This window comes from Poecile atricapillus, chromosome 1, assembly GCF_030490865.1.
Source record: "Poecile atricapillus isolate bPoeAtr1 chromosome 1, bPoeAtr1.hap1, whole genome shotgun sequence".
Lineage (NCBI taxonomy): Eukaryota > Metazoa > Chordata > Aves > Passeriformes > Paridae > Poecile > Poecile atricapillus.
The window spans coordinates 159473476-159498527 of record NC_081249.1 but is presented as its reverse complement, the minus strand read 5'-3'; the positions used below and the strand labels follow the sequence as shown (position 1 = coordinate 159498527).

General features: G+C 50.9%; 1 protein-coding gene across 7 annotated transcripts in view; it reads right to left on the bottom strand.

The window, feature by feature from the left end:
• The window catches only part of TMEM63C (transmembrane protein 63C), a 32393-nt gene extending 7570 nt beyond the window's left edge, over window positions 1-24823 (bottom strand). Inside the window, exons 1-11 of one of the 7 annotated variants that reach the window (XM_058863398.1) lie at window positions 16997-17082; window positions 15749-15855; window positions 5985-6099; window positions 5487-5707; window positions 5083-5162; window positions 3889-3976; window positions 1995-2032; window positions 1433-1575; window positions 1075-1126; window positions 524-632; window positions 31-104 (exon numbers count right to left, since the gene is read on the bottom strand). In XM_058863398.1, the coding sequence (XP_058719381.1) occupies window positions 31-104; window positions 524-632; window positions 1075-1126; window positions 1433-1575; window positions 1995-2032; window positions 3889-3976; window positions 5083-5162; window positions 5487-5684 (782 nt within the window). In that variant the 5' untranslated portion in view covers window positions 5685-5707; window positions 5985-6099; window positions 15749-15855; window positions 16997-17082. Of the gene's footprint in view, window positions 1-30; window positions 105-523; window positions 633-1074; window positions 1127-1432; window positions 1576-1994; window positions 2033-3888; window positions 3977-5082; window positions 5163-5486; window positions 5708-5984; window positions 6100-15748; window positions 15856-16996; window positions 17130-23190; window positions 23213-24081; window positions 24113-24337; window positions 24465-24649 lie in introns of those variants that run through there. The other 6 variants (XM_058863394.1, XM_058863389.1, XM_058863395.1 and 3 more) reach the window with 6 other exon arrangements.
• Between the last annotated feature and the right edge of the window lie 229 nt (window positions 24824-25052).

The window sequence follows — 25052 nt, the reverse complement described above, 5'->3', positions numbered from 1 at the left end:
CCAGCAAGGCTGTGGCACATGGCTACTCACTGGAAATGCTTGATGATAAGTGAAGGGTCTGTGATCTCCTTGGGGATGTGGGTAACCATCAGTGTCCGGGCGATCTAGGGGAAGAGAAGAGGCAAAGGGATCTGCAGGATGGGCAGCGATCTGCAGGATGTAATGCTGCCACCCTGTCCACCCAGCAGTGAGCTGGGGCACCAGCTGCCACCCCGGAGCCAAGTAAGCACAGACCTCCCTAATGCCCAGTCCCAAACCCTGAGGGCACAGCCAGACAATGCCATACCCCAGACAGATGGATACAGCAGAGCTTCAATCTCAAGAAAGAAGACAGCAAGAGAGAGACATTTGCCTCCAGGCTGTCACTTTATCCAGAAGCTGATCAAAATCAGGCATACCTTTTCCTGCCAGCCCAGTTCCAGGCTGTTCCTAAAGACCTCTGTACCTATCGGGATCAGCATTTGTGCAAAGCAAGATGTTGTCCATTGAACAAGGCAGGGTTGGAGACGGGGTGGTTTCTCACCTTCTCATTCTCTCTGTATTCCAGGTGGACAGAGTGGTGAGCCATGCAAAGGATGGTGAAGATAAAATAGAGGAGGGCAAAGATGCTGTGCAGCCACAGGAGACGGTCTCTGGAAGAGCGGAAGTGGGGATCAATGAGCAATGTGGTGAGCATGTGGCATGGGGATGAGCCTGGCACTCAGGATCTCACCCATGGCCACCCCTTCCACCCAGCAGGACCTTCCTGTGCCAGCTGTCAGACACTCACCCCAGGAACTAGAGGGGCAGCACCCAGGCTGTTGACTGAGATACCACAGAAATGAGGTCACACAACATCCCCAAGAGAATTTCTGCCAGCAGTGGGGTGCAAAGAGCAATGCCACTGGGTTGGCTGCTCTGACTGTGCCCATGTAGTACAGAGAAACAGGAGAGCTACTGTGAGCAGTGTGCTGCTCACGTGGATCTGTCCCTGTCCCCAGCACAGGACTGTGCTGAGCTCTGTTCCTAGGTGCTCCCAGCAGTGCCCACCACAGTGGCAGCACACACAGCCCCCCCGCCTGTGGGAGCACCTACTGAGTTGGGATGTTTGCGATGGTTGTCCGGCCAAAGTGGGTGGGATTGTGTCCTGCAGAGGAAGAGAAGCAGAAGGTTAAGGGAACCCAGTACAGTGTGCATGTCCATATTGCAGTTATTGGCTCTGGTCTTTGCTCCCTTCTTTTCCATCTCCCAGGTCCTCACCAAGTCCCCACTGCCCTGATTTCCCAGCCTCTTATGTTCCTCTGTTAGCCAGCTGATGGTGGGCTCCTGCTCTCATGGGGGCTTCTGAGAGAGGGATTTTTTTGCCTTCTTTCCCAGAGGCACAGTACTTGCTCAAGGGCTTGGAAGTTTGCATGGCACTCCTGAGTCAACCTGTGACTAGCAAAGCACCTACCCAGGAGGTCCCCTGAGAAGTTGACAGGCAGGATGACAGCCACGGAGAGCACACAAACCAGCATCAGCAGGACCAGGAGGTGCCGCTGGAAGGAGAGGTAGGTGGTGGCATCGATCCCACACTTGCTCTGAATCTCCTCATCCCTGGAGAGAGGCAGGTGGGGATCAGTGCTGGTGGTTCCTCCCCACCACCTCCCACCATGGGGACAGTGGCTTGCTCCAGTCTCCCACAACCCACACCAATTCATCACATCCTGACTGTGGCACAAATGATTTCAGCACAGAGGGAATGAGGGACCCAAGCAACCCTCCAGCTGCCATCTCATTACAGGATTGGTTCCTATCAGGAGAGGTTGAAGCCCTTTTCTTTGGGATAGGATCTAGGGGGCAGGAGGAAATGCAGAGGTGAGCTCTCCACTCTCTTCAGAGTGGATGTTTAAAGAAGGCTCTCCTCTGCTGCTGGTCCCAGCAGCTTCTGGTGATGGGCCAATACCTGTGGGCACCAGCTCCTCATGGGTGGGCAGCAGTGGGGCATGACCATGATGCCAAGAACACACACTTACTTCATCTGGTAGATAGAAAGAAGCCAGGAACAGAATCCCTAGAAGGAAAAAGAGTCAGGATGAGACAAGGGCAATCACCCCCACCTCCCTGGTGAGGGACTGGGTCACAACATATGATGAGGAAACATGCAGAGGTGGTGCAGTGCCTATGGCCAGGGGGTTGAGCAAATGGAGACAGTGCCCAAGGCAGCCTAGCAATGCTCAGCCCAGTGGCAAAGGCAGCTGCCTCAGGAGAAGCAAGGAAAACACACTCCAAAGAGCTGAAGGGAAGCTGAGCACAACCTCTCTTCCAGGTGGCGAAAGCCCTGAGGGCCCATGTGACCTTCCTGAAAGTAGTGGTAAGAAAATTTCTGTGAGTGGGAACAAGGAGTCTGCTGGGGCAGGGGTATAAAGGGATAGGGAAGTCACTCCACAAGCATCAACCATCCTGATGGATGTCAGGTGCATATTCTTGGCCACAGAAGGATTTGCAGAGGAAGCTGAGGTCAAGCACTAACCAACTGTTTCAGGCTCCTGCTTCCAGAGCTCCCTCCTCTTCCCCTTCCATGACAGTTCCTAACATTCAGCGTGCTTTCTTTACCACTATCAAGTGCTGAGGTGGCACTGCTGTAGAGTGCTACAAGACAACCTCAGTTCTTGTGCACTAACTAGCTTATTCCCTGTCACTGTGTACACACAGGGGTTTTCAGACTTCCCCCTGGTGAAGGAGGATTGGGTTAGAAAACACCCAGGCAGAACTGACATCCACAAGTCCATGGGCCCTGACAGGATGCATCCATAACTGCTGAGAGAGCTGGTGCACACCACAGCAGGGCAGCTCATGATCATCTTTGAAAGGTCATCAGGAAAGGTGCCTGAGGACTAGGAGAAAACACCATGAACTGGAACAGACTGCCCAGAGAGGTTGTGGAGTCTCCTTCACCGGAGATACTAAAGATACAATCTTGTGCCGTGTACTGTAGGATGACTCTGCTTGAACAAGGAGGTTGGACCAGATGGCCCATGTTTGTTCCTTTCAACTCTAGTCATTCTGTGATTTTCTGATTCTGGGCTTTTTATGCTCTCTACAAATTTCTCCTCAAAACTGCTCTTCTCCCCTCTTAGTGTATTTTACACCTAATCTGGCAGAGTTGAGGTTTTCCTCATTTGTGAACAGTTTGACTTTTTAAAGGATGTCTTCTTCTAATAATCCCCTTTAATCTGCTCTTTAGTGTGCTGGCTTTCCCTGTAGTCTTTCTCACTTATTTTTTGATGAGCAATATACATTTCATACAATGCCTAGAGCATCTGGTACAGAGCCTTTAAACAGGCCTCCTGCCACCTGCAAGGATTTTGCTTCTTTTGCTCTTTCCTACTTAGATTTTTTTAATAAGTCATGACATTTTTTCATAGTCGTACCAGTGACTGATTTTTGAGCTTTTGTTGCCAAAAAGAAATAGAAAGAGGCAGCAGAATGTGTCCGTCTGTGTTTGTTTCCAGCAAAGCCCGCTGTGGTAGAGAAACAAAAAAATTACTTTAAAGCCCCACCATGCTGGCAGAAGAGGAAATGTGGTGTGGGGGACTTTATCCTGAGGGGTGGGAAAGATCCTTGCAGACAAGCAGCCAGGCTGTGGCCATGCACCATACCAGGTCCCCACAGCTGCAAGGACAGCTATGCAGCTGTGAGACGCTTGCCAACAGGAGCATCCCCTCCAAACTGCCATTCAAAATAGATGCCTCAAAGAATCCAGGACAAAAAACCCTCCAGCTTCCAGGAATTCCTCACTGCTGAAGGGTATTGAGCAGGAGATTTAATTTCTCACACTTCTGACCTGGGTTTCTGATGAAGAACAGGACAGGCTGGGCCAGGACAAGCCCAGCCCAGGTTCCCACTGCCACAGCCACTGGCACTCACCACATCCTTGTTGTCAGCATCCAGAGGGCTGCTCTCTGACGGGGACTTCTCCTTCTCGCTCTGCTCTCCATAGAAAAGCGATGTCAGGCTTTGCAGTGAGGGGAGGAGCGGAGGAGGGAGGCAGAAGAGAAGCAGCAGACATGAGAGGATAAGCACCCTTGGAGAAGTCTCTCCTAAGACAGCAGCCCAAGAAATGCTTGCCCCCCTCCCTGCATCCTACATGGGGGTTGGAACAGTGATTACTGCTGGGCTTGGGACAAAGGGGTTGCATCTTTCTGCCTCTGCACCAACAAGTCTTCCCAGCTTTTATGTGGCCCTGACCCATGATGGGCTCATGGAGATGTAGCATTAGCTTCATTACAAGGGACTGTTGAACTAGATATTTTCTATTCCACTGTTTTCAGATGTCTCAAATGGTTTTACAGTAAAAAGGAATGTAATCAGAGCTTGCATTTTTAATCTTGATTGCCCTTTGATCTCACTGGAGAAGGGAAAACATCACATATTCATCACCAGACTCAGCTCCAGATTCAGAAGCCAAGAGGAACTGGAGGGGAGAAGGCAGAAGAGGGACTTAAACAAAGCTTACTCTTGTGGGCTGCCCAGCCTTGCACAGCCCCCTCCTGTGTGCACCAGCCTGTGCAAAGAAAGATGCTTTGTTGCCTAGGGTGAGCTGTGCTTTGGCAGGCAAGCTGTTGTGGGCAGCAGAGCCCACCTGGAAATATGGTCTGGGCTCTACTTTTACCAGAACACTGCTTATTTTTGTGGAATTCTGGCCCAAATGATGGGCCAGGCAAGTTGTTGTGGTGACATGAGGAACAGTGTTATTGCTGTGCGTCTCCCTCTGCCTCCTCCACCAGCCAGTCCTGCTCATTCCAAGAGAATGGCAGGAGAAGAGGCAGCAGCACAGTCCCCACTGAAAAACAGTTCTTTGTCCTTCCCAAGAGTGCCCGCAATGACACCAAGAACACTGTCACTAAATGCTAGACGGAATGAAAGCTGGCCTGGGCTTTCCCTCTCCCTGCAGCAGATGGTGACTATGTCTCCATGGGAAAGGGGGCCACCAGGCCATTCCCAGTGGGAAGAAGGGACAGGAACACCTGCTGAACTCTGTGTCATGCCACAGTGCTGGCCTTCCTTCCAGCCCTCTTTAGAATGGAGCCACCACCTGCAGCACCTTTGCATCCTCCTCACCTATCATTGTCCATCAGCAGTGCCAGGCGCCCGTAGTCCCAAGCTGCTTTCCGAAGACATGAGAAGACCAGAAGGAGAAGCTGGAAGAATAAGAAAGAGAAGTGTTTGCTGCAAGGTCTCACCCCATGGGATCTTCTCATATCCCTCCTTTCTGCCTTCTCACTCATGAGCCCAAGCTCATGCAAAACTCTTAATCCAAACTATTCCTGCTCCGTCATCTCACTACTGCTGCCCAAGTGTCCTTTGATGCCCACCATGACATGAGCAAAGCCCTTGGACCCCTGCACTCATCCCTGTTCCCCCATCAGCCAGGTGCACCGCTGCACAGGCTGCACTTGTGTGTGGCTGTCAGTGCATGCAGGGGCTGCAGAGCCCATAGAAAGGCACCCTCCTGGCCCGCTCACCAGCCACAGGATGAAGTTGATGGCGAGCACGGTGGGCACGCCACCGAAGGGCAGCCCCTCCAGGACAGTGCTGCGGGAGCGGGCGCTGAAGCACTGCTCCTCCGTGCTGTTCACCGGGGCGTCCAGGAAGATGAGCACATCCAGCGAGGTGAGGCCAGCACCATCAGGTGCCGGCTCCATTGAGTACGTGCTTTCCATCAGCACCGTTGTGGGGTCTCACCCTGCAACACAGAGGCAGGAGTGTGGATGGAGAAGCCTTTGCTTGAAAAGGGGCCATGGCTCTTCCAGGTCTCGTTCATCAAGGTCTGAGGAGCTCAATAAGGGTAGGGAGGGGAGAAGACTGGCTGGTGACCTCAGTCCCAGTTTCTCTCAGGGAGAGGTTTCTGGACACAAGGCAGAGGATGTTGCTGAAGAAATCTCACAGCTACTTTCTGCTCCCAGCTACGTCCTGCTCCCCACCCCATTAAACCCAATGCTATTTGGTTGTCTCTGTCGTACCTGAGACAGATCTCTCATCACCTCTGCCCCTCAGTCCTCGAAGCTGGGTTGAGTCATGGCCACCCTGGTGTTGTCAGCAGGCAGGAATAAGAAGCTGAAGCATTTGTTTGAATTTCTGAAAAAAACAGCAGTGATAATGACAACTGGGCTCTGGGGCTGCACTTGCTTCTGTCCCCACAGCCAGATATCTACTGCCTATGGAATATCCCTAAGCCTGCTGTCCTACTCCAGCATCATGATCTGTGTGACTCAGGAGTTAGAGGACATCCCTTTCATCCTTCCACCTAAGCAGAATTGCTCCTTCCAAGAGATCTTGATCTCTTCAGAAGAGTTAGCATCTCAAAACCCCTAAATGTCGGGCTTCCCACCACCTTCCCCAGGAGCTGATACCATACAGTCCTCACTGGCAGGAGACACTTAAAGGCCATTAATAGCCAAGACTGTGGCTTGTTCCCAAAGCCTTTCCTACCACCATGCTTTAGGTAGGAGAGGATCCTCTCCAAATCTGCAGTGCCTGGAACCCCAGGAAACAAGCACCCTAGAGCAGCCAGCATGGCTGTTTCTCATGGGGATGCCACAGGACAGTACCAAATGGCTGCTCCCCTCACCATACAAAGATGAGGAGAGGGAACCAGCACAGCAAACACTAACAAACACAGGGTGGGGACAAGGGGGCCAGAGTCTCTTGTCTTCATGTGTCCTGCCTCTGTGCTTTGGAGTCACTCTCAACACCTTTAGCCAGCTGCTTCTCGTGCCTGAAGAAGAACAGCTATGTCTGTGGTGAGACGATCCAGTCTTTGGAGGCCTTGAGCAGCCAAACATAATTTTGAAGCTGGCCCTGAGCAAGGGCTTTTATCAGATGACCTCAAATGGGGCCCTTCCAACTGCAATTATTCTACATTATTATTCTCAGGAACTTGTGATCCTGACAAGAACATTTTCAGGCCTGCCTGAAGTTTATAAGGAGCTATATAAGTGCCTTGCCCTGCAGACACGATAGGCACAGTATATTGAGGTCAGTGTACTGCGACCAGTGCAAAGTCTATGTGAAAACTCAAGAGGGGTTTGTAACATGTACTCCTGGGAGCTTTGCATTCAAGCCACTGAGCATTTATTCCTCTCCTTCCTTTTAATCTATATTCCAGCCATAACTGAGACCCTGCTACAGCCCCTGCAGTCACCCAGCACCAGGTAACCCCTGCTGGAGGATATTCAAAACTCACATGAACAGGGTGGAAAAAGAGAAGCAGGACCCATGGTTTTATTAAGCAGTGGAGCAGAATGAAAAGAGACATATGGGACCTCCAGGGATATGGAGACACAGTGTTTATGGCAGCTTCTGCCACCAAGACCAAATAAGATGAAATCTTCTTCAATACCAAAGGAAACCTAATTGAGAGGTCCTTGGGGAGCACAGAGACAGCACATAGAAAATGACTTGGCTTAGAAAGGGTATATTCCTAAACTCTACACAGATTTGCTTTTGTTAGGAAACATATACTTGTGCTGTGTCAGTGTGATATATGCAGGACTACAGTAGCACCTGATTTTATATGCATGGCTGTGGCCTCAGCCTCTCTCTCTTAGACCATGCAGTTTGCTGCTGGAGGAGTCCTTTCCTCAAGTTCACGAGGAGGAGGAGATTAGTCCTGTCCTAAAGTTCCTGAGGAGCCCAGACATGCCCAATCCACAGCTGACCAGAGCAGGCAGGACAAGAGTGCTGGTGCAGGAGCTGACATATGTTACATGCCTGAGAGACTGACTCTCTTTGACCTCCTCATCCAGGGAAAGAAAAAGCTGAGGAGAAGGGAGGTTTTCAAACACAAGACTTGACAAAAAAAAAAAAGAAGAAAGTCTGACAACCTGGACACTGAGGATTCCCAAGGGATTGTCAACCCAAGCTCTCCAGAGGGTTAAAGAATTTAAGAACTACTCTTGGTGCCTGCAGTTCCCAAATTAAATACACACACAAAAAAAGATGGTGACTTGCTATTTTCTTCATTTCTGAAGCAAAAATTCCATCCCAAAGAAAAATCTCCACTGGAAGCCTAAGTGTGGCTGGGATGATTGGACCAAGGCTATGAGTCCAGAAGAGCTTGAGTCTCACTCACCCCACTGCAAGATTAGGCTGGCATCTGACTACCTGAATAGATGCCTTGAAGGGATGTCAGAAGCTGCTGATCTGCAGGCACCAAGCTCCCCAGGACATGCAGACACACGGCAGTCCCTTTTCCTGTGCATATGGTGCAACGTCACCTGAGCCATGGGCTTCAGTGTATGCTACAGACCTGCCCACACTGCATCTTCAGCTCTCCTCTGAGGTCCCTGTCCACATACACATCCATCTGTCCAGACTATGATGTCTGGAGACATCACTGCCCAAGCTAGGACAGCTGAACGCTAGTGTGACTCTCAAAAGAATTGCCAGGTCACTTGAGATATGCCGATACTTCCCCAAAGGGCCTCCCAGTAGACTTGGGGCTGACACTTGCACCCGTGGATGTGATGGATCCATGATGGATGATGGCTGGCAAAGTGTCCCTGCAGTGCCCTCAGTCACAGCCTGTCTCCCAGCCCTGGTTGGGAGTCCTGTACTTTAAGGGCCAGCATGGCCCCATCAGGATAATGGGACCTCCAGACAAGGGACCTCCAGAAGAGGTGGTTGAGGGGGCTACTCTGGCAAGCAGAAGCTGTTTGCCCTGGCTCGCCTGCCTCTTGCTTGCCACCTGTATCACCAGGACCTCTAGCCAGGGTCTGCTCTTTGCTGTGGAAATGCTCTCAATCTGTTCCTCACCATGTGCATGTCTCTCTCTCTCCCCTCCTCCTGTAAGCAGCAGTGCTACTGCCATCTGGCATTTTCAGCTGCTAAATAATTCACTGCCTTTTTGTTAACAAGGAGAGTGTGCCTTTGATCGAGGGAGCTGTTAGACCATCAGCAAACAAACAAGGAGACCCTCAGCAACCTCCAAGTCCCTTCTCCATCACCACCACTCCACCACACAGCAATAAGATCCTGCAGCTTGTTTCTATGCACCGGCTTCACGCTTGTAGGAGGAACATCCTGTCAGGGATGGCAGGTTGAGGGGGATTTTCACAGGGATCTATACAAGGTGTGTTTCTCTATCAAGTCCTTGTTGCTATCCCTTTCTCCCCCATATCAGATATTTTGCTCCTGGTGGCCAAAAACAATGGGTGCCTCCTGGAGGCCAAAAACAATGGGTTCCTCCTGGAGATAGTGCTCCTCTATACTCCAGCTCTCCTGCCCAGAAACCTCCCAAATGCAAGCCTTCACCCTTCCAGCCCAACCAGCTCATTCTCTCCACACAGTACTGCCAGTACAATGCCAGACGGCACAAAGGAATTTCAGAAGATACCTGAAGAACCAGTCCAGCTCTGTCCCCTCTCTCTTAAGCACCTCCAACTCCAAAGGAGTCCAAAGGAGCCATCATGTCATGCTCACTCCTGTAAAAACAGCCTTTGCAGTGTATCACAGCTCCTCTGAGCCTGATCTCAAGCCACTCTCCTGCCCTTTTGCTGCTCCTTTCATCACTAGATAGCCACAGAAACTCTCCTCCAAATACCCAAATCACTACTTTTCTAGACCATTTGTTCCAGCTAGTCTCACCTTTTATGGCACTGCTCTCAGAAAAACTTATGCAAATTATATAGCTGCAGTGTTACCATTAAAATAACTATTGGGGGCAACCAGCTAAAAGTAAATCATGTTTATGTTCTAGGAACAGCATGCAGCAGAAACAGTGAGAGGAGATTTCTGCTCACATGCATCAAGAACAGCTTAAACTGAGACCTGTAGAACATGTTCAAACTCCCTCTGGATGGAGAGCTGTTTTTGATATACAGAATGAGAAATCACAGGGACACCACAGGTCACACTTAAAGTCATTGTTGAAATGCCTAAGTTAAATTTTCACATCACAGAAATGAGAAAATTCAGCATTTTGCAATATTCCATTGATGGCACTCTGCAATAGTATCTGAAAGGTTCAACAAAACCCACAGTATCACCAAACCAGTTCCTGTTCTCTACTATGCCACTGCCATTGTGCTTTTCCCAATCTTTAGAGGCCAAAGGAACAAATACTGTTGTGAACAACAGAGCTGGATGAGTGTCACCTCCTGAAAGTGTCAGGACAGCTTCCCATTAGTTGTGTATGAGGCAGGGCCTTTAGATGCCAACCACAGACAGATGTCCTCCAGAGCAGCCGCTGTCCTGGAGAAGTGACAGCAATGGATTAGTCCAGAAACAAGGGGGTGTACAGGGTTGCAGGTGGAAAAATGAAGCAATAACGTAAAGGCAGAAATTTTAATATATGGTCTACCCATTGTAAGTCTTAGAGGGAAGATACTAAAACAGGGTCAGAAAAAAAGTCAGAAAACATGCAGAGAAAAATTATTTTTCCTTTTTGTGGCCTGTGAATGCATGAGATTTGCCATTGAAACTGATTTGCTGGATAATTTCTATGAAGCATTTTCAGTGTGTGTAAGCTTTGCCTTGAATATTCAGTGCCCTCTTTGTTTTGTTGATACATCAGCATATGTTTCTTCTCTCTGGTTGGGTGGGCACTAATCCAGAGAATCAGATTTCCAATTAAAAAGAAGGCATGTCTTTTATGCGAATGCAATTTCTCATAATTTGTCTTTCCCTTGAAGCATCCTGCCAGCAAACTCATTTGCTAGGGGATTCACGGACAGCTGGAGTAGCAAAACATCAAAACAGTCTTGGGAGCATTGAGATGACTAAGCTGGGGTTCCCAGTATGCCTACACTCATCCAGCCTTAGCATCCCACTCTGGCACAGGTGGGATTACTGACTTCAGCTGGCCAGAGGGCAGCCAGGGCATGGGGCTGTTGATGGAGCAGCCTGTGGCCACACAGAAGATGCAGGCTGAGGACCTAGACCTAGAAAACAAGCATCTATGCTACCTGACTGCCTCTACATCCTTCTTCCATTACAAGTAGATCATGGCCAGGCTGTGGAAGGGAAAATCAAGGATTGCTGTAACAGGGAGATGAGGTTCATGCCCTGGTGTGCACAGGATCAGGCAGGCAGGCAAACCTCCAGCATCCCACCCTGCAGGACTGCAGTGACCGACCTTGCAGGACTGCAGTGACAGGGAGGGCAGGAAACCCGAGCCACTGCCACTTACTCAGCATGGTTAACCAAGAACCTCAGGATGGGAAAAGGCTCATCAACAGCCTGCACTGAGCTCAGCACACACCCCGGCAGTTTTGGCACCACAGGGCATGGTGACCTCTCCATTTCTGTCATGTGTGTGCATGGGAGAACAAGCACACCATGGGCCATCTGTCCCCAAGGGGTATGAGCACAGAGGGGATGGGACCAGAGACCCATCCCTCCAAAACTCCACAGAGGTCCAAGGCATTCCTCCCTGGCTCTCCCTTCAACCTTCCCTCTTAAGATTAATGGCATTGAGGTCCAAAAAGCAAAGAGAGGATCTGGCTGCTCATGGTCTGTGAGGTGAGCACCTGCGGGGCAGCAGCCTCTCCAGGCAAGGCTTATTGACACTGGTGTGAGTGCTGTGCCCACACCCTCTCAGACAACCCACCAGCAGAACACCCCATCCTATCACCAGCAGGACATGGGACATAAATCAGCCTGTTCTGTTAGCCTGTTGCAAATCAGACGCATATTTCAAACAAGGAGAACCATACCACAAGCAGCAGCATGGCTTGTGGGCTATGGAGGCTGGGGTTAGTAAGGTTTGGAGGCAAAGGACCACTCTGCAGCAACAGATGACCCCTATCAGGCAAAAAACACCTGCTCGAATATTAGTTTTGTCATTGCCAATGAAGATATGGTCACTCAGAGAGGTCATGAGGACTCATGTTTCATTGATCCTACTCCAGCTCCCACACACACCTACCACTCAATGAGAAAATGAATGTGAGTGCATGACTGCTTAAAAAAAACCTGCTTAAAAATGTTATAAACTTCATCTTCCCTACCAGTAAGTTCTGGCACTGCTCTCTCAAAGCCAGGCTCACTGTCAGCCAGGGCAGGAAGAAGCCAACCCATGAGCCCACCCAGGCCCTGGGGATGGAAACCCCACCGTGCTTCCCCTCAGTGGTGAGCCTGTGGCACTGCTGCTCCTACCCCCAGTCCTTCACCATTCCCAACCTGCCTTGCCAACACTGCTCACCTAATAATGTAACCCACTAGGAAGCTGAGACTGACCCCATTTTGGGGAGCTAAGAAGTTTATCTGCACTCAGGATTGGCAGGCTGCCACTACCTTCTGGAAACCCTGTGCAGGATCATGCTGCCCCAGGGACTCACCTGTAACCAATACATACCCCTCTCCTGCTGTGTGTCCCTGTGGTGGCTGCCACATCACCCACAGCTCCCTGCCCTCCCCTTCTTCCCCAGCATCACCACACAGGGTGGGTTTTTGGCACTTGCACAGACTAAATTCCATGAAGTTTTTGAATGAGAAGGCATCCCAGTCCCCCCTGAGACTCTCTGCAGGACAATGGTTGTGGCCTTCCAAACAGCCACCTGCATAAGCCCCTTCTCCTGCAGGTATGCTGTGGACTGAGCAGACCAACGCTGACTTGCTGCAGTGTTCCTTGGCAGAATAAAGCCAAATCCCAGGCAACCAAGAGCAAACAGTGCTTACAATGAGATCTACAGCCAGGGAGATTTGTTTGGGCCAGTGCGTGGGAGTTGCTGTGCAGAGAGCAGCTCTTCTCCAGCCTCCTCCACACATGTGCGAGCCAGCGGCTGCTGGAGCCAGCACACTGAGCCTGGGAAGGAAGAATCGGAGCGGAATTTATTTATTCCACCCCCAGCCATTTTTGCTACATTTGACTATGCTGCCAGTGCAGGTTGGCTCTAACCCATGTTTGGTTTGCATTTCACTCTCCCGCTGTGCACACAGCCCCTCACACCACACTTTGTGTGTGCAGTGCACCAAGCAAACATGAGCAAATGGGGCTGCAAGCTCCCCAGAGTATCATGCACCCTTGTCCTCTGATAAAACTTAAATCAACACCCTTCAGCACAAAGGATTACCTGGACCAGGACCAACCCAAGCAGAGAGCAGGGTGCTGCTGGGCTGCTGGTAGGTGATGGCTGGGAGCAGAGAGAAAGGAAAGGGGCCTTAAAATAAAGATGAGAATAGACTTTTTTTTAGACCTTGTAGTGACATAATTTTAAACTAAAAGAAGGTAGATTCAGACTAGATATAAGAAAGAAATTTTCAAGTTGAGGATGGTGAAACATTGCCATAAGTTGTAGATGCCCCATCCCTGGAAACATTCAAGGTCAGGCTGGACAGGGCCATGGGCAAACTCATCAAATTAAAGATGTCCATGCTCATTGCAGGGGCATTGGGCTAGAAAACATTTAAACGTCCTTTTCAACCCAAACTTTTGTATGATACTACGACAAAGCCAGGGTTAACTTCAAGGAATGGAGACCCAGGTAGCTCACATATGGGAAAGGGGAAGGTATCATCCCTACCTATAAACATGCATACACACACATTCATTCAAAAAACAGTATTTCAGGAAAACAGTAAAGAGACACCCTGGTGCCATCAGATCCCTGCTCCAAGCTGGGCTGCTGCATGCTGTTCACAGTCCCCAGAGCAACCCCTGCACTTGCAATTAATTAATGATGATACATGCAGATGAGAACAACTCTCAGCCCCTGCTGCCTGTGTGACTGAGGGACATGGCAGCAGCTGGACCAAGGGAAGGGCTTGAACTTCCCTGCAAAGGATATTTTAGGGCTCCTTATTGCCTGCCAGCTCCAAGGCCACAGCTTGTGCCCTTAAGCACAGCCTGCTTTGCAGAGGGAGCTCCCATTTGGCACTGAAGACCAAGGAAGACACCTCTCAGCAAGGCTGCAGCTGTGGTGGGATGTCAGGCAATTACAGGCAGTTTGCTTCTTCTCCCACCCAGGTTACAGTGCTCACACAGAGGATTTTGAGGTCTTTGTGAAGAAAAGTGCCACCTTCACTGGGAAAAACACTCCCTTGTGGAAATCTGTACAGAAAACAGAAGTAGCTATGCCTTGGTCAGGGCCCAAACCAAAGCTGACACCATAAGTCACAGGCATCTTTCACAATGCCACAAGGTGCCAGGTGCACTTTGGTTCCTGGAGATGGGGAACAAGACAGGATGGAAACAGGGACAAGGCAGTTCTTTCTTCCCCAAGTCCCTTCCACTGTTTGGGGAGCATGGAGCTGAGGGAGGTTTATCTGATGACTTTTATAAAGCAACCTGTTACAGAGACTGTTAGCCATGGGAGAAGCCAGCCTAGCTGGAGCCATCACAAGGGAACTCTACCTGAGGGAAGAGGGAAGGAGACTGGCAAGGAGAGGAGTTGGGCTGTGCATGGTAGGGATGAAGACTGGGAAGCCCAGCATCACACTGTTAGAGCCAGGCAATTCTGGTGGCTTGGCATCCCAGTGTCCTGCCTGGCCAGGACAGCATGACACAGCTGGGGATGTCAGGGACCTCACTGTTGAGTTGGTGGAGAAAGGAGGCACATTTCAAGCCCTTGTGCAGCAGCTCTCAGCTGCTGAGCTCCAGCCAGCCCTCCTCACGGCTGATGCCCATCAGCCTGCTGTGCAGTGTGGAGTGAGCACACATGGAGGGCTACCAGAGGCCTGGCACTCATGCTGCTGGGGACAGATCTGCTCCATTCCAGCCTGCTGCTTCCTGACAGGAACTTGGGAGCACCCTCCCACCAAGCACCCTCATCCCACACCTTCCTAGGGGCCAATGGGCAGTGCTATGGTTATCCTGTTGATCCCCTTCTCCTGGGTCCAGATGTGCACTGCTCTGGGGGATGCCCTGGAGCCTGGCTGCCACCTGCCTCTCCATCCTTCACCCCTGCCCATCTTCAAGCAGTCATAACATCCTCCACAGCTGACTGCTGCAGAAGCAAAGAAACATTCCTGCCCTGCCCAGCTCCCCTCTCTGCAAGCACAGAAGCTTCTTCCTGAGAGCAGTGGATTACAACACTACACACACGCGCACACACACACACAAAATATTATTTTAGAGCATCTAAAATCTAGAGCAGAGCTAGAACATTTCTATTGCCTGTACTTGGTGCCAAGAGCAGAGTGAGGGCTGGACTGCAACAGGAGTCCATAAGCATAATCACTCACCAATCCTGGCCTTGACAAGGCTTTCCTCCCACCTCTGCCCAGCTTCCAAGCAGACTTGGGTGACACCATATGACTGGGATGAATCACACTGCCCTGGGAGCATGGGAGCTGGCAGCAGTGGGTTGCACAAGTGGGGATGGCCCTAGCAGCTGCCAGTCACATCCAGCCATGCTCATTGCATCCAACTGTGCCAGAGGGATTAGCACTCAGCACACTGGTTTGATTCAACAGTGCATCAAAGGGAAGGGAAAGCTTTTGATGGCGTACACCATGCAGGGCAATCCTGGAGCTGCTTTTCACTGGGGAGGTGGAGGGAGCAGGTAGTCTCTCCTCTGGTCGCTGGGGCACTCATCCAGCTGTCTCTGCAGCCCACACAGCTTTTAGGGGAGATGAGAGGAAAACTGCTGCTGCAGCCAGGAAGGAAGGCAGCTCTCCCAGGCACACGTGGAGCTGCAGACATGTGGCTCTGCAAAGCATGACTGTTTCGACCTCCTTCCAAAACAGATACTCATGTATGGTGACAAGACTTGCCCCCATCATTTGCATCATTCCCAGGAATTCCCCTTGCCCACAACACCCAAGCACAGCTACAGTCATGTACCTGCTGCAGGGCACAGCAGAGCCAAGCAGAGCAGAGCAGACAGCCCATCACACCCACCAGCCTGCTCTCATCTCCTCCAAGGAAAGGATTTGGGGAGTCAAATGGCCCTGGAGCACCAGGGATAAGAAGGAAATCATCGGACTTTTGGGAAAAGAACTGGGGTTCATGATCCCTCCCTCCACCACCAATCCAAAACCCCGATCCAAACCCTAACCCTAACCTATCACAGGCAGGTGGCCCAGCACAAGGGAGGAATGGGACACAGATGGTCAGCAAACAGACTCTGTTGTGCCAGTGCTGCAGGCTGGCACTGCCTGCACCCACTGCGCTGCTGTCCTGCCCCCTTCTGCCTATACCCACGGGCCAGCAGCTGCCCACACCAGCGCAGGGGCCGTCGGGAGTGATGGAGAAAAACACAAGAATTTTTTTTTTTCCCTTCAGGCAGAGAAGGAAGTGTCACATCTGGACATGTACAGCAGCCAGGCTGGGAAAGGGACAAGGCACTGGGAGAAGAGAAGCCGTGGGCTGGGAGGCTCAGCATCGCCCAGAGGATGTGAGACAGATGGCAGATTTGGCAGCAGGGTGGTCACAGAGCGACCTGCAAGCTTTTTCTACTGCAAGGGCACACAACATAACACTGTGTAGGGGCTGCCAGCCCAGCCTGGCAGGTTTGCTGAGGGGGTTGCATCCTTTCAAACCTGCTGCATCCAAAATGCTGCATCAGAGATGCTTCATGCAATTCAACCTTGGAAAAAGACTGTCTAGGATCAGGGGGAAAATGGGAGGGAAGGCAGAGAGATTGTCCCTGGCTTCTCTTTACAAGCCTACCTTCCCTGCACAGGGCCACACAGGCAGCTCAGAGAAGGGCCGGCAGCCCTTGTGCTGCTAGATGCCCCATATTTGCCCACTCTGCCAGAAACACAGAGTCCTCAGGCAGCCACTCCCTGCCCTCCACATAAACACTGCTCAAGTGGAACAGAAAAGACTGGGAAATTAAACAGGAGAACTGCAGAAGATGGCTGCAAAACGAACCTCCCCACGTTCACATGTCCTTGTCCTTCCAGGGCAGTTTGGGTACAGCAGAGCCAGCACTAACAACACAGCTGGCTGATGATATTTGGGGACCCAGTGTCAGCAGGATGTTATCTCTCTCTGATCCCACCCCTACCCCCCCACCCCGCAGGGATCAGTGTCCCAGCAAGAGCCACTGCAAGCCTCTCCACAGCCCAGCAGCTACTGAAGCCTTACCCCAATTAGAAGGAATCAGACAGGCTCTGTGTCCAGTTTGGAAGAGATGTTTTGGGATGCAGCATTGATATGGAGGTGCTTGTGGAATGGCTGGGTATCCTGTCCCAGTCCCAGACCAGGCTCCTGCTTTATGCTTCTCATTTCCTACATCCCAATGTTCTCATTTCCTGCATCCCCACCCAGTACATCCCAAATTGTGTCCTGTGGCTCTGAACTGAGCACCCTGAGAACCTGATCCCAACATTTGGCCTCTGCAGCACTAGCAAGTCATTTACTAAATGAGTGAGGGTCTCCAACTCCTCATGCACTGTGTGATTGACGTAAGGGGCAGTTTGGTGCTCACTGTGCTTCATGGCTGCTGTCCCAGCTCTGGGAAGCATCTCTCCACCTGGAAACACCTCCAGCCAGTTTAGGAAAACGCAAGGTGTGAATGTGTGAGACCTCAGCACAGCTGCCACCTCCCAGACTGGCTCCCTGGGGCAGCCACCACTTTCAGTAAAGCATGGACACATCCTGCAGTGAAATACTCCTCTGCTTCACTATTGGCAGCAGCACACCTGCGCTCACTAGAGACAAAAATCTGTACAACCACAGATGTTATGGAGGTTCTGGCCTGTCCCAACATCCTGGTGCCAACCACAGCTCTGGGAGGGTGAGCAGAACAGGCAGCCCAGAGTGGTGGGCACTAACATTTAAGTGAAGCTGAATCCCACACTGCTGCTTTTTCCCCAGGGATACACCGATACCTGCAGGACACACTGGTCTCCAAACCCTGCCCAGCTGCTTTCCATGCTTCTCCTGGCAGCACAGCTCTGTCACAGAGCACATGAATGTTGTGCTGGAGGGAAGGGACCAAGGAGTAACAAAAGCCAGGTGTGAGGAGCCACAGGAGGACGCTGGAAAGGCTCCTCCTAATGCTCACCATGTCATGGAGAGAGCCAGTGTAAAATGAGCTGCAGGACCAGACTGAACCCAAGAGCTCCCACAGCACTGCTGCTGTGCAGAGCACCAGGCTGGCCACACACAGGACATGGCCACAGAACCCATCTACCCAGCTCAGCTCTGCTCAGCTGAGGGGAGATACCTGCTGACACAAACGAGGTGCACTCTGAGGAACGGAGAGCTTTCCCCAGGGTGTTCAGGGAGCACACCAGCCTGCAGCACTGAGAGCAGGACTGGAGACAAGGGTCAGCAGAGTCACATGAAATACCTGTGCAGCTCTTCTCCTGCCCCAGGGGATGGGGAGAACACAGCACTGGCACAGAGGGCTCCCATGGGCAGCTGGGGAGGTGGATGGATATCCCTGAGTACCACTCCCAGCTTGGACTTTTAGGGCTACATATGTACAGAAATGTATGTTGCCTCCAGGATACCTTCCATAAAACAAAAACAAAACAAACAAAACACAAAACAACAACAAAAACCAAACACCCCAAAACAAAACAAAAATCCACAAAAAAATCCCACCAAAATACCCCCAAAAAGCATAAAAAACAAGGCCCAAAGAAATGTGGAGTGGCATCTCTTCTCTGCTGAAACAAACTGCCAATGCCTTTTAAGAGGATTGGAAATTCATCTTCTCATTATAGGGGGAAAGAAATCCCTGAAGTTTAGCTCTGTGCAGGGACTATCCAAAAAAACAGCTGGTCCTTCAGACATAGCTGCCAGGATGAAGGAATCCTGAAACCTGGAGCACACATAAAGCTATTCTCCTCAAAGTCTATGTATGTATCTAAGAGAAGACTTAGGGCATGGTCATAGTTTCTCTAAGCTTGGTTACTGAAGTTTTCCACAGCTAGCTTTTTCCAGTCCAATGTGTAGGATATCAGAGGACTGTATTAGCAAAGACATCCATCCTCTGACTCCTGAAATGACTGAACAAAACATGAAAGTCTTTAAAATCCACAATTCTCAGGAGGCTACACAGCCAATAGCACAATTACTATCAATATTCTCTTTGTTTGGGGTTACTTTGTTCCTTAAAGAAGGAAGAAATTGATGAAATTTCATGGAAGACAATATAAGAAATTAAAAACCTGGATAAAAGGAAATTAACCTTGATGAAAACCTCCCAGCAGAAAAATCAAATGAAACTGCTTGATGAGAAGATTAGCAACAGTAATATGAAAGGAAAAAGCAATAAAGAGGACTTGGAACCAGAACAAGTAAAAGAATTATGACTCTTGGAAACATACACCTGACAGAAAAGTAATCAGATTTTTCTGAACTAAACACTTTTTAAATTAAAAAGACAGCCACTTTAAAACTGGAAATTCTTAAAACCTACATGATAAGACCTCAGATCCCTCTCATCAGTGAAAAATAAGTCACTAGAAATATATGCAGTATGTCCTTGCTGCCAGATCTGCTCTGTGTTTGAGAACCTGGAGCTAAAGCCTGATGAACTGCAAAAGTGGCTCTGACAGCAGCAACCTTTTTTGAAAGTAGAGGGGGAAAAATGTTTCCATTAACTTAGAACATGGATTAGTTTAGTAAAAGTTCTGAAAAATTACTGCAGGTTAATGCAGGAAAGCCTGGTTCCCTTTCAAAGCCTAATGAAGATGAACTGTAAGAGGATAATCTCTATTAGTTCTGAATTCTTAAATGTCAAAAATAATCAGGTTATATCACCGGCTATATTTTGTATCTCCTATAACAAAATTTTGTTCCTATAATATAGTATTATAATAATACAATATAGGATAGCAGCATAGTATTGTTAAATTCATTACTTATATAAATAATGTCTTCATAAAACTATTCTCTTTTCTGGATTCATACATTTTAAGCAGTTTTATTTAAACAACTAGAAACAACCGTTTAAATGCTCACATTCTGCATTATCACTTGGACTTCACTTTCCATTGAAATACAGATGGACTAAATTTATAATAAATAATTGATATCTAGTAAGAAATGCATCACTCACCATTCTGTAATGCAAGAAATACAGATATTAAGTATCTCAAAAACCAAATGTTAGCTATAAACCCCACTCACTTAAGCACAGTGCAGCCTCCTTCTCAGCCCTAAGCATCACATCATGCTCATCACTGAGAAACAACTTGTCCTTAGGAAAAGAGCAGAAGTGTACAAACAGTGAGATTGAAAACAGGTGCTTAGGTCGTGGCTTTCTCATCATTAACTTAAGTCCTGACTTTAATTCATCCATCCTATTCAGCAGCAGGTCAAGAGCCAAACAAGGCACAGACCAAGTTTACTCTGAAGTCTGTAAGGTTTGGTTCCTTTTTCTGTCCTCTTTGCCATTATACTTCCACAGTTCTGCCCTCCCTGAGAAAAGCAGCCCAGAAACACAATGAATAGTGCATGTCCCAAGTCCTGGCAGTCTCCTAGTCTTGTAGAGACCTCCAGAATGCTGCTTGCAGACAAAGGGAAGCAAGGCAAACTTCAGCTTCTGATCATTTCTCTAATGCTGCCTTGGGGATTACCCCATGGTGACTGAATTTGTCAGAAGACAGGACAAATAATCTCAGAAGCACTGAGGCTGAAGGGAAGTCCTGTAGTCCCACCTTCCTTCTCAAAGTAGTGTCAGCTAGAATAGGTTCCTCAGGGCTGTGTCCAGGCAGGTTTTGAATACCTCAAAGTATGAACATTCTACTCCAAACCCCAGCCGTGCCAAGAAGACCATCCCAATCTGCTGTAGGAACCAGATTCTCCAGCCAGGTGTGTCCCAAACCCCACATTACTAGAGGCTGTCCCAATGCTGGCTGGGATCCTAGCTGCACAGGTGCCTGTGGTCCATGGCCAGCCACTTCCATGCCTCAAGAGCCACCCCCCAGCTTGCCAGCCCTCACACCATCTCAGCACCTCAGCCTGTGCCACTTCCCTGCTGTGCCACCTTAGTGTGGACCACCCTGCTGCATGGGTAGCACAGCAAGAGGATTCCTCTGACAGGGTCACCTTGGCTTGGCCAGTACAGAGCCCCCAGACCTTGCCTCAGGATAGCACAGGCTCACTGTGGGCACCAGCTGGGAGCCACTCCCCAGCTACATTTCCGAAACTTGTTTCCCCTAAGTCCCGCACACCCAGCTTCTCTGAATTTTGGTCTCCCCTTGCCCATCCAACACAGCACATTAAGGGGCTCATTGTCTCAATATCCCTCACCTCCTGCCACCAACTCTCAGCTAATTACAAAGTGTTCTCCAATGCAGCAGGGCCACAGCACTTTCCTATCTCTGGTAGGGGAACTCAAAATTACATTATGATATATTCTTCCACCTCTCACAAGCTGCCTTTTAGCACTTGGGGGTGCAGTGGAGCTTGTCTTTGTTCAGATCCTGTCCTCGTCTCTGTTCACCCACAAATCTGTGGATGACAAGACACAAGGCTGTGGTGCTGGGGAGTATGGAATCAGGTCACCCGAAGTTTTCACATGCTCCCACTGAACAGGAGCACTGAATCTCTCTGCTCCAGTACTCCATTTTAAACACATCTTTATTTAAGATCAAACTATGACTGCAAGGAGCCCCTCCTTGGTCAAAATGGTAACCCCAGCTTCTCATGGGGACTCATCACTGATTCCAGTATTGAAATGTTTCTGTACAATGGTGTTCATGCTCCTCGGAGCCTGGACAACATTGTGTTAGGCAAGGGTGACACAGGGACCAGGGCAGCAGGCTGGGAGAGGCAAGTCTGTGCCCCTCTCCAAGCAGAGAGACCCAGGGGGACTTGCCGTGCCCTTTCTCACCCATTAACCAGCAACAATAGTGCCCCGGGTGATGGGAAGGGCTGTGCACCGCTCTCTGTCTGTCCCATTGTTGCAGTAATAGTGTGAGCAAACTGCTGATATTGTCCCCACCTAATAACAAGGTGTGATCACTGTCTAATTACCAGTCTCAGACACATTTGAAGCAGTAACTTCAAACGAGCCGTGAAGGCATATTTAGGCACCTTAAAGTGCAGGTACATGCCAAGCGGGACCTTTTAAAGCTCTAAGTTCTCTTGTAACAGCTGGTTAGGGACTGAATGTGCTCAAGCCGTGGCTGAAGGAAATGAGGACTGGAGCTGCTTCTCCTGAAATAATCTCAAAGCAAACCTGCTTTTGCTGTGAGCACAGCGCATCAACAATTCAGTGTTTTCTTCAAACTTGGGGCTAAGTACACAAAATATATTTACAGCAGCTAAAGTAAGTAAGAAACACAGGAGTGACAACAGTAGAAGGCTTTGGTGTTTGTAAGACTCGTGGAGGAGTCAGCATTTGCACAGCACACTGATGTTTGCCAAGGAGTTTAGGTGATTGATTAGTTTAATATCAATTGAATTCACTTGTGGGTGTTACAAACATCTCTCCCTCTTTGTGTATTCAGAAAGCTCTCGAAGTCTCTTAAGATGAGAGTATTTCCTGCAAGGAATATTTTAAAGCAGTGACATCCTTTTACAATTCTGCAGATGCAGGCTCTTAAGCTGTGCTGAAATCTACCTTATGTCCCCATGGGCCAGAAGTCTCTGCATGCAAGGAGGACAGTATTTACTGGCAAGGGTCTACACACACCCCTGATCTGCATCCCCAGCAAGCACCGCTATTTCTTCCCTGCAGAGGACCACCCAGGCTTACCATTGGCAGCAGCCACCAAACCAGAGATGAAATAGTTAACCTCAGGGAAAGCTTTGAAGAGGAGAGTCATTACAGTGCAATTCAAATGTTATCATGAAAAAAAAAAATTTAAAAATTAAAAAATAGAGCTGAAAGGCATTGGAATGGAGTGTCAGGAGCCAGGATGGAGCCATGCGAAGAAGGCAGAGGTTTAAGCTCACAGGGAAGCCAGAAAAGCCCATATGTGCTATGGAGTCAGAGGCTGCAGGGGTGCTGGTGGCCTCCCTGCTTTTATTTATTACTTATTTGTTTGCCAGTGGCTCTTCGCCAGGATACTTTCAACAAACGCTTCCTGAAAGAGCTGCTTCTGCCTCCCTCTCCATCTGTTGCCCAGCCTTTGACCACACTTTGCAGGGAAGCAAGGAAAGCAGTGAGGCCAAGGCTCTGGTCTGGTATAAGAGTCACTTTCCTATTTTTCCCACTTTCTCCCCCCTCCCCTCTGAATAAATACTGCAAACCACTACAAAAGCACCTTTTCTCCCAAATGGCATATTTTGTTGTCTCTCTTCTGCTCAGACAGGCAGCCTGACCAGTCCTACAGAATTGCAAATTTCCACATGGGCAAAGTGCTTTCTCATACCTTGTTTCCCCACCCAGTTTTCCCTTCATACGCTGCTCCCCTGTGAACTCTCTGAAAGGGGCTGGCATATACATCAGTCCTGGAGGTGGTGGCTAAACAGTTAAAAGGAAAAAGATGTTCATGCAGAAATAATATCTGTCAGCCAGACAAAGGTCTCTCTTTCATTCTCCTGGAAAACACTCTGTTCAGAAGGTTTCTGAATAGCAAACTAACTGTGCAGCACTGCTGCTGCTAGTGAGGATGGGGAAGCAAGCAAGGGAGAAGGCAGGGCTTTCATCCATGGACAAATCTGGATGAAGTCGTAAAGTGGGGGAGAGAATCTTGGCCAGAGCATTAGATTGCCCTGACCTACCAGCCCTCCCAAAATCATCAGTGTAACAAAACTGGAGGGAAAAATGGGGAGAGGTTCCCTCTCCTCTTCCCTCCCAGCACAAAGCATATCTAACACCCTCAGGTGTAGCTCCCAGAAGGAGGATCCTGTGGCCAGGGTGACGTGGGGACTGAGCACAAGCCATGACACGACACAGCGGTGGGGTGACATTTTATGTCACATCACAGGCCAGTGGCGTAGGCCAGTGCATGTGCACTGTGAGAGGAGGACACTGAGGGGCTGGGGCTCGCTCCCTCCTTCTGCCATCAACTTGCTCCAGCAGTGCAGGGAAGCCCCTGTGCCTTGCTGGGCCGCAGCCACCCATCAGGCGGGCAGACGCAAGCATTAGTTATAAACATTTTGGTACACGGTCCAAGATGAAGGCGGGCAAACAGTGTCTAAACAGAGCCAAGTACCCAGAAATCTCCCACAACACCGACCCAAACCCGTCCGTGCCTCCCGGCCCCGCAGAAGGGCCCTGGCGAGCTGTCCCAGGGCTGCCCGAGGAGATGCTGCCTTACCCGCCCAGCGAGCATCCCCCGCCGCAGTCGCACCCGCCAGGCGCAGCTCGGCGTGGGCGGGCCGGGCTCGGTCCCACGCACGCTTCCTCCCCACCCCAAGCACCAGGTCGTGCCCCCGGGTCCGCCCTGCACCCCGGGGCACCCCAATCCCGCTGGCTGGAGCCCCGCTGCCCGCCGGGCCCCCGGCCCGCTGCCGCTCCCGCCGAGCCCCGCAGCCCGGCTCCCGTCCTGCCGCCGCCTCCCACCCCGCACTGACCTGCTGGGGGCCCCGGCCCCGCTCGCTCCGGGCCCTGCGCCCTCCGCCTCCCTCCTCCCCTCCCCGCGCTCGCCTCGGGCTGCCCGGCAGCGGCCCGGGCCCGGCACCGGCGGGGGAAGGGCCCGGGGCCGCCGCCGCCCCGCCCCCCGCCCGCCCCGCTGCGGCGGCGAGGCCGCGGTGCTCGGGCTGCTCCCCCCGCCTCACCGGCGCTGGGCCGGGGCCTTCGCCGCCGGAGCTCCGCGCCCCGCCTGGGGAGCCGCAGCCGCCTCCCGGCCCGCGGCGGGGTCGGGCAGCCCCCGGCGCTCTGCCTACCGTGCGGGCCGTGGCATCCGTGAGGGGAGGAGGGGGCGAGGCGGCGGCGCTCGGAGCGGGGAGCTGCCGGCAGAACGCCTGGGTGCGGGCTCTGCGCGTCTCAGGCTATTTCTGGGCGTGAGGCTGTGCCCGCCGCATCCGCCGCTCCGAGGAGCTTCGGCGGCGCTCGGGCTCCTCGGGCTGGCTGCCCGGCGTGTGCCCCGGCGGCGAGCGGAACCGGCCTCCGGGGCCATCAGCCACGGCGGGGGGACACGCGGGGGTCAGTCCCCACCGTGCTAGGGGCAGGTGGCTGCGTACATCTGAGACCTCAACACCGTTTGCAAAACCTCTCCCCTTGATGAAGTGCTGCTCAGATGCTTGGCAGGGGTGGCAACAGGGGTGGTAGCTAGGAAACTGCCTAGGA